Here is a 9,957-nt window from a genome sequence, read left to right as displayed (position 1 = left end):
AAGCACTGATCACGTTGAAAGGCTTCTGCTCAACATTAATAACAGGTGAAAATTTTTTAATAATCTCTAAATGTGACAGGGCATCTCCAATCATATTAGCCCTTTTTACACATCACCATTCAGTTCTCTAGTATGCACCATTGTGCCAGTTGGTGCTTGAACCCGATGATTGCCGCTTGCGGCTATATTAGCAATTATATTCGCTTTCATTACTTTTCATTATTCTTTTTCTCCTGAAAAAGCATATCTGCAGCCTAGGCCATAAGGCCTAGAGACATGAAACTTGGTAGGTAGATGTAGGATCAGTGCATCTCGGTGGACAACAAAAATAGCACCGATTGGTCAAGTGGTGGCGCTATAAACAAGGAAATTCATTTTTCACAATTTTCTCAATAACTCAAAAACCATAAGACCTACATTCAAAATTCTTTTTTTGATGGATTCCTTGGGTCAATACCTACAACTTTCCAATTTGGACCATGAACTTCCGCCTGGATAGAGTTTTTGCTAATTTGCATAATATGCAAAACATACTTTTGCGAACTAGTCCTAGGTATTTTGACCAATACTGACATGTTTGGTGTCAAAATACTCGTGAGAGCATGTCCTTCAATATTCATCAAAAAAATGTTGGAATTTGTCAAAAATATGGCCGCCATATGCAAATTAGTCCTTCTGGATATATGCCCCATTCACTTCAACAGTTAAATTTGGAACACTATTTCTCAGCAACCGTGCAACCTAGCAAGCTGAAAATTTGCATGCAGAATATATCCTACAGCCTCTAAAGGGTCTTCAAAGGGCAACTTAATTTATCAACATGGCTGAACACCATCAGCCAATCAGCATTCAGCAGACATTTTGGCAGGCTGAATGTTGCCCAATCTGGATGACACTTGGCAGTTATGTTCAGGTGGAGACACTGTGGTGACCTGCAAAGTGCTGAAACAATCCGACCACTTGGGGGCGCTGTTCCAAAAAAACGAGTATATGTCAATCATGCTGTACTATTTTGACATCAAATTGTTTTTGCCATATTTAGTACAGTGGCTCTGACAAATTTCTCATTACAACTATGTTTAAAAAGTGCTTTGTTTATTCATAATTGCTAATTGTTTGAAAATAGCTATATTGGAACTACTCTCTGGATATTTGGCCTATCACCTCCATTTCAGTCTTGTTGCACACTGTAGAGTCTCTAGGTAAATGTTCATTAAAAACATTTGTGAAAATTTCACATACAATAGTGTCCAGGCATCAAGCAAACTGTGCGTCCTTGGAATTTCTAACCTAAATTGCTGTAACTCTGCAGTATTTGCTCTAATCTCACAATGTTAAAGACCTCTGTACAATATCACTCTGATGAAGCGCCATTTAATTCAGAACTAGATTAAGAATAACTTGACATTACATGTCATATCAGAACATTCACTCCTTTGTGCCTCTGCTCAACATTAATAACAGGTAAAAGATTTTGATCATTTCTAAATGTGACAGAGTGTCTCCAATTGTGTTAGACCTTCTTACACATCACCATCCTATGCTCTAGTAGGCACCATTGTGCTAGTTGGTGCTTGATGAAGCGCCATTTAATTCAGAACTAGATTTATAATAACTTCGTAATTACATGTCATATCAGAACATTCACTCCTTTGTGTTAATTTAAACTTGTTTGGTCAAACATTTCAGCTTGTTCTGCAAAGGTTCAAAGGTCAATCTGAATACCACTTTGTGAACATTCTGGTTGAAGCCACCTGATCAATACCAATAACATGTAGACACCTTTTGACTAGTTCTAACTCACTTGATGAATATCCTACAAAGTTCACTAGATTTACATGTGAATTTAAGCACTGATCAGGTTGAAAGGCCTCTGCTCAACATTAATAACAGGTGAAAAACTTGATAATTTCTAAATGTGACAGGGCATCTCCAATCATATTAGACCTTCTTACACATCACCATTCAATGCTCCAGTAGGCACCATTGTGCAAGTTGGTGCTTGAACCCGATGATTGCCGCTTGCGGCTATATTTATTATTATTATTATTATTATTATTATTGACAAAATAGCTATGTATACATACATTTTTAATTTCTGAAACCACAGCATTTGATATATTGTACTCTATCGTTATACACTATCCAGCATACCATTATTACCACCTGCTTGTTTCTGCTTCTATTATTCTTTTTTTTAGCTCCAATTAGCATCTAGGACACTTTAGTTGCATAATGGTTTACTGGTGTATAATATACAATAGGTATAAAACACTGTTCACTCTATTAGACACTTCTACCAACAGCTGCTTTACATTGTGAGTGAAAAGTCAGAGACAGAATCTTTAAATCTGTTGCTGCACAGTTTGTTGCTCATCTGCAAATTCTTCATCAGTGCCCATGGGATGCTGCCTACTTGATGCTGAATACAGGACGCTGCCCACATGATGCTGGTTGATGGAGCATTTCCTGTCCAGTAGTGACAATGAGGTGTTTAAATTCTCCAGAGGCACTACTTTGTCGGATCCACTCATACCAACACAGCTCTTAACACCACTATGTCAGTGTCACTGTAGTGTTGTGAATAACCAACAAGCCACATAATAGCTGCTCTGTGGTGGTCCTAAATTGTATGCTATACAGTGCAGCTGTGTCATTCTCATCTGTAATATTTTCAGCACCCTGTTGACAGTGAAGATGCAGAATTACTTCTAATATCATTATTATATATTAGCTATGACTATGACACAAATAGCCTTCCCCCTGCTGAGTGGTGATAAGAAGCACTGTCTATCTGTAATATGAAGTATAGAGCATTACATTACAGAGAACAGGTGTGATCTAACAATCAAACACTTTAATAATCAGATGCACCCTTTGACCAGCCTCTACCAGTGCAAAGCCATGATTGATAATGTGCTCTTTATTTCATATGGAACATAACCAAAAACTGTATATTGTACGTTTTAACTTTATATAATAAGTAAATAATGATTCCTATGATAGCTAATCAATAATTCTGGAGATATTTACCAGTCTAAAATAAATTTATAAAATCTACACACTCTGGCAACTAGTTTAACAAATTTAAATGTAAGGATTAATGCAGTGAAATAATGGCTTACTCTGCTGGTGAGTGGGACAGATTAATGTATAATGTATTGTGATATACAGGACAGAGGCAATTGATCTTTTAGAAACAGCAAACCGTTGTATGCAATTATTTGCTTATTGTATAAAATAAAGGAGAAATGGCACACGTGATGAAAAAGAAGAGCAAGAGTTCCCAGCCTCATAAACCACATGTTAGCAGCATGCCATATAAGAAAAACAATAAAATCATACACTTTTAAGTTCACATGATTCCTTATGTATTACTTTATTTACAATGTTAAACCAAAAATGAATGAGAAAGTGTTTCCAAACTTTTGGCTGGTACTGTATATATAGCCTATTTTTTGTGATATCTGTGCATTACACTACAGCATGTGTAGTGCTGTAGCCAAGGCTACGTGGTGGAACTACTCACAAGATATGCGTAAATTTAGCGCAACATCGGCGTTATATGCGTATTTCACGTGGCACACAGTGCTTCTTGAACAAAAAAGTAGGGGGGTTGGCGTACAAGAGCACATGTGGGCGGGGTTGGATCCTACAGGCTGCAGCGAGACGTACTTGTCATATTCACTGAATCTGAGGTAAATCTGAAACTCTTATTTCTGCTCGTTAGAGTAAAGCGGACATTAAGCTCCGAACCAGGCCTGCACCGTTTAGTTCTTAGGGGGGGATTTTTTATATAAAATGTTTACACACTAAATTATAATATATTTAGGTTTGTTACGTTTGAGCTAGGGCGCCGCCATGTTGCCCGTGTAGCACTGGTGACGTCACGAGGTTGGTTGGTTTAAGAGCCCAGGTACAGAGCTAGCGTAAAAGAGCTTGTTGTTTGTGGAGATTATGGATGAAGACGAAGCTGAACTAGGCTAAGATGGAGCATTTACTCAGAGATCTTTCCTGTATAAACCTGAGCAGAACTTTTCAGATGCTTTTCTGAGAGAGAGACGTTTTTGGAGTGTCTATTCTCTCTCTACGTGGAGCCGTGCTGAAACCCTGCAGCCCGTCAACAGCAGGTACTGCCATCCAGTTAACCAGCTATTTTATATACATTTAGCTATTTAACATGTAAAGTCCAGAGTTCATTAAGACTGAATAAAACGAACATGATTTAAGTGGATATTGAAACACACAGGCGCTGTTTGGTTGTTAAACCGTTCAGTTTAGAAGTTCGAAAGCTTACTGGGTACTTAGCTTCATCTAGTTAGCGTTAGCTAGTTAACTAGCGTTGGCTAGCTATGGTAAAAAAAGCTAACTAGATGGATAGGTAGCTAACGCTAGCTATGTTATCTTTTAATTGTCAGTTTATCTAGACTTTCGGTAACGGTACCTCTCGCTGTTCTGCTGGGTGAGCGCGTTGTTCTCGTTCCGTGCGGCTCACAGCTGCTGCTCTCATAGTAACCTTACCCTCAGTCAGACGGTCTGATGAGGCTTAAGTTGGTTTGATATTCGCAGCTCCAGATTCGTTTGGCTCGATATTCGCAGCCTCGTATTCCCCGGCTGAAGTTGGTTTGATATTCGCAGCTGCCGCTTCACTGAACCACCGTGAACTAAAGGGAGCGTTCACAAACACCCGCTGTTTATATTAAACACCTCACAGATCAACACTGAAGGAGATAGAATGAAGAAAAGCAGTACATCTGTTTATTAACAATGTAAATATACAATATATTATTAAATATAATTTTGTATATTGTAAAATATTTATTTTAATTACTGAATTTATAATTATATATTACAATAAATAATTAAATATATATTTAATAAAATTATATTTTAAAAGCCATTGCGCTCAAAAAATATGAGGCAGATGTTCAAGTGTGATTTTGAAGAACTTTTTCATGTTGGGCCAGAACAAATACACATGATCTGAAGAGTACTAGTCTTCTTCTTTAAGGAAAACCTGGAATTAGCCTGGCCCAAGCTGATTTTATACTTTAAAATGAACTGGCAAATTTTGAAAGACTTTTTCATCTTGGGCCAGAACACATACAGATCAGATGAAGAGAACTACTCTCCCACTTTGAGGAAAACCTGGAATTAGCCTGGCCCGAGCTGATTTTATACTTTAAAATGAACTGGCAACATAGCATACCAATCCATAATGCACAATTTTTTTTATGTAAAGCTGATGTTCTAGTGTGATTTTGAAGGACTTTTTCGTCTTGGGCCAGACCAAATACACATGATCTGAAGAGTACTAGTCTTCTTCTTTAAGGAAAACCTGGAATTAGCCTGGCCCAAGCTGATTTTATACTTTAAAATTAACTGGCAACATGGCATACCGATCCATAAGGCAGGGTCAAATTCTCAGCCTACCAGTGTCATACTCATTTAAATAAGGTGGGGTATTGAAATGAATCACAATTAGATAATCTTTATTAATGTACATAAGCAAAGTATACTGTTCAATTATCATGCTTTACGTGTACGTTTGAAGACACATGCATCATTTTTATTTCTTTACTTAATACATCAATTTTAGTCAGTATCTTAGTATCTTATCCACTACCTCCTCTGAATATTTTTTCCTCTCCAAAGACACGTCTTAGTTTATGCCTATGAATACATAAACCTTGTTAATATGACAGGTAAAAAGTCAAAATATGTTTTTCATGTAAATTTAAAGTGAATGGGGTATATTTATATGTTGAGTATATATTTACCAATAACAAAACTGTCTTGATTACCTGTTGCCTTCACATATAGGATAAAACAATAAAATGTGTTTACATGTAAAGACAGTTTGTACATGAGTACAATATTAACTGCATGCATTTAAGATTGGAGATAGATATTGTTAGAGACCACCTTTAGAAATAAGAGAGAACTTTTCAGTGTTTCCACCCCTTCCAGAGCACAGACTGAAACAGTCAATGCTGCGCACAGACCCTCAAGGATTGCTTGAGCGTACACTCTGTCTACATACTGTTAGAAGGAGAGTGTACAATGTTCCTGCTCCAAATTGCCTTTGGCATATCGATGGGAACCACAAGCTCATAAGGTAATGCAACAAACAATTCTTTGTAAAGCTATTTTTTGCAACTGGCAGAATAGTGTCAGCATTGTTCTTCATGTTAAAGGTAGATTCAGTGGTTTTGTCTGCTTGTATATGCACAGGTGGCGTATTGTCATACATGGAGCTATTGATGGCTTCAGCAGACTGGTGGTCTACCTGCAAGCTTCTGCCAACAACCGTGCAGACACTGTTTACAAACACTTCTGGCAGGCAACACAGAAATATGGCATCCCGTCACGAGTACGTAGTGACAAGGGAGGGGAGAACAGAGACGTTGCTTCCTTTATGATTAGTACCAGTGGAATGAACCGCAGTTCACACATTGCTGGGAGAAGCGTGCACAATCAAAGGTACTGCAAACACATACCACACACTGTCATTAAACACACATTTGTATTCAGCTTCACACTGTACTGTTTAAAAGGGTATCATGATAGCACCAAAAGTGGATAAAGTACAGATATTGTTGGAGAATTTTATTGTACCTTGTAAATCTCATACTGTTGCAACCTTAAAAAATGGAATGACCTACCCATCTGCACCCACTATCAGGCCTTGCTCCAACTCCTATAATTCACTTGGCCTTAACATGGTCACACTTGCTGTTTTTTTAGCTTCAATTTACAGACTGCTAGCATATATCTTGTTTTAACTTTATTTTGAATACATATTCTCTTAAGGATTTCTGTATGGCTGCAGTCATGAATATTTATTTTATAAAGTTATCAAAGTAATAGAAATTAACCCCTTAACAGGCAGGCATTTTTTAAAATAAATGTTATTCCTGATATCACACACCTGCATCTGTAGAATTTTTATTAAAGCATTACATATAAAGGTTTCATGTTTGATAAGAAGTTATAACTGAAAATTTGAAAGTAAATCTGCAATTGTCAAATTGCCTCTTTCCTAAATTTCATTTTAAAATAAATATTTCCTGAATACAAATCAAATGATTAATTTCCTATAAGCCTTTTGTTCTGTAACGATTGTTTAGCTTTTTTGTATATTTTCAAACATGCAGAATTGGGTTTGATTCCTCAGATACTGATCTGAAATTAAGTTTTCAGAATGTAAATAAGTTATTTTACTGCAGAGAAACATGCATGCATGGCCAAGGCCTGTTATGAGGTTAAATAACTTTTTACTTTTGCTTCACAAGTATACATAAAATACATTAGAGTAGTACTTATATTTACATACATAGCTGTTGCATTAGTAATAGTATATAATAATTATAAAATTGTTGTATAGTAATATTTTAATTAAAAATATATTTATTTCTTTATATCTTACAGAATTGAGCGCCTTTGGAGGGATGTTTACCTCTGTGTAACAGATCTGTTCCACACACTTTTCAGGAGTTTAGAGAGTGAGGGCATCCTGTCTCCAGACAATGACTTGCACATTTTTGCCCTACACTGGGTGTTTCTTCCCAGACTACAGCAGCACCTTGATTCTTTTGTTGAAGGGTGGAACAACCATCCCCTAAGAACAGAGAGGAACCAGTCTCCTCAGCAGTTGTGGCACACAAACAGCAACAGTCCAGCCAGTCCAGATCCACCACAGGTACGTTTGGAACACTTGAGATGGGCATGTATGTGCAAGCATTTGAAGAATAAATAATCAAATCATTTTTGCTTATACCTAGGTGGATGAACTGTATGGTGTAGACTGGAGGGGCCCACCTGGTGATCGGGATTTAGCCCTGGTCATTCCTGAGGTGCAGCTTTCCAGGGTGCTATCTCAAGAGGAGTTGAGCAGACTTCCTCAACAGAACAGCACTAATGATGACTATGGAGTTGCTTCTTACATTCAGGCCCTTGGGTTACTTACTAACTGGTTTGGTTGACCAATGTCTTCATGCATCTCTTAAGACAGATTTTTCTATATGCACACTTACCAGTGGATTGTTGACAGTTTGTTTGTATATTACACAGTTTCTGTCAACAGAATTTCTCATACACACACACACACACACACATCTCACACTTTTGTTTTTCTTTCCAAATAAATGAAGCATTACAAATACGTTGTATTTTTGTATTGTTTTAATCCATCTGAATATTGTATAAAAGTCATTTTCTGAGATAAAACTGTAGACAACTTCAGTCAGTGTATGTTATGTCAAGTATACAGTTGATGTAAACTCTCTCTATTCTAAAGACATCTGGATGAACACTAGACTTTCTAAACACTAATCCAGACTACTCCCAAGAACAGCACAACACAACAGGCAATCAATAGAACATTGGCTAAATCTGACACTTATATTATAAATATAACTCTTATAATTAATGTATTTGGCTGCACCCATTGCTGACAGGTGTGCAAATGCACACACATGTAGCGGCTCAGTGGTTTAATACCTGGTGCTAATTGAGATGTTGAAATATGTTTTTAATTGGGCGCCAGTTATTAAATTAATTTAATTAGATTAATCAATTAATTAATTAATTGATTAATCAAATTAATTAATAACACAAGACATCTCAGGGTGTGGTTTCTACAGGTAACAGAAATTTTCATAACCAAGTTATCCAGAAAAACACACTGAAATGACAGGTTTTGTAAAATAAAAGTATTTATTAAATCACACAGATATGAGTAAATAATTCATTAAAAAGTCATAATGTAGCCATTATATATCAAATCATAGTGTAGAATAATAAATGAGAAATAAAAGAACAAACACGTTATAATGCTGACATGAAAGGAATAGAGATTAATAGAACTATTAAGTGAATATTTCTAAATAAGGATCTAAATGTAATGAGGTCAAACTAATCAAATGAGAACACTAAAATAAGTAGATAAGTAAGATATTTTACGGCCTACAAAGATCATCCCTTTCGCCAAATAACTAAAAATGAATCTATACTAAGAAGAGAGTTAAGAACAATAACCAAACTAGACTTGACCAACCAAAACACCAATTACTGAGAGAAATACCCAAACTGCCTTACTCTGAGACGTCTACAAAGGGGGGTCCCCATCGGTTCGGTCCGCTGTTTAAACCTCTTGTTCGGCTGACATCCTGCACCCCTAGAAGGTCCGGTGTGGACCCATCCGCAGGGTAAAGATGGTGCTCTTGTGGGCCAGCGGCGCACCTGGACGACACCCGCTTCTAGTCTCTGCACAGGGAAGGCCTTCCCTGGAGCTGGATCGGCTGGCGTACTCTCTCGGTGATCCGTCGGTTGGTCTAGTTGGTTTACTGAACTATATTAACTATCTTGGCAAGCAGGAGAACTCCGTAGATCATAAAATAGCCTAGTTCTTTAACCTAGGATAGCTAATATTAATATACTTGAAGATTAAATGCACTAGTCTAAGAAAACTAACTTAAGATGACTACACTAACAGTCTATCCTTTTTCCATCTCAACTACATCTTCTTCTCCTCTCCTCAACTCCAAACTGAACTGAACTGCAAACTCCTCCAACTGAACTCTAAACTGTGTCTGCCCAGTTTACTATTAGACTCTGTGGCCTGTTTGGCCCTTGAGCTCCGATTGGCTCTGTGGCCCAAGTGTCTGTGTTTTGATTGGTCTAGGAGCAATTTCAAACTTTGGTGGGGATTCACAAAGGGCCATAAAACCCCCCCTCGCTCACATGGTCAGCATGCTTCAGAATTTTTCTAATAGATCAAACCAAAAGAAAACTCAATTAAACAGTGGATCAAAATACATTTTTCAGCATATCAGTTTGTGATGATAAATTCAGGAAACACAATCTTACAATTGAATCACAATAAATGTAATATATATATATTGCCCACAAACAGTTTTGTAATACTCAAGATAATCTTAGAAATACAATGATGGA

At 37.0% G+C, this 9,957-nt stretch overlaps 1 protein-coding gene across 1 annotated transcript; it reads left to right on the top strand.

Annotated features, from left to right (window-relative positions):
- The first annotated feature begins 4,944 nt into the window (after positions 1-4,944).
- LOC125801446 (uncharacterized) lies at positions 4,945-8,126 on the top strand. Its single transcript, XM_049478196.1, has 4 exons — positions 4,945-6,118; positions 6,235-6,483; positions 7,432-7,702; positions 7,785-8,126. The coding sequence occupies exons 1-4, from the start codon at positions 5,991-5,993 to the stop codon at positions 7,983-7,985; spliced, it is 849 nt and encodes a 282-aa protein (XP_049334153.1). The 5' UTR covers positions 4,945-5,990; the 3' UTR covers positions 7,986-8,126.
- The last annotated feature ends 1,831 nt before the right edge of the window (positions 8,127-9,957 follow it).

Source organism: Astyanax mexicanus, chromosome 4 (genome assembly GCF_023375975.1).
Source record: "Astyanax mexicanus isolate ESR-SI-001 chromosome 4, AstMex3_surface, whole genome shotgun sequence".
NCBI classification, from domain to species: Eukaryota; Metazoa; Chordata; class Actinopteri; order Characiformes; family Acestrorhamphidae; genus Astyanax; species Astyanax mexicanus.
Note: the sequence above shows the minus strand (reverse complement) of the source record. Positions and strands in the feature narration are given on the sequence as shown.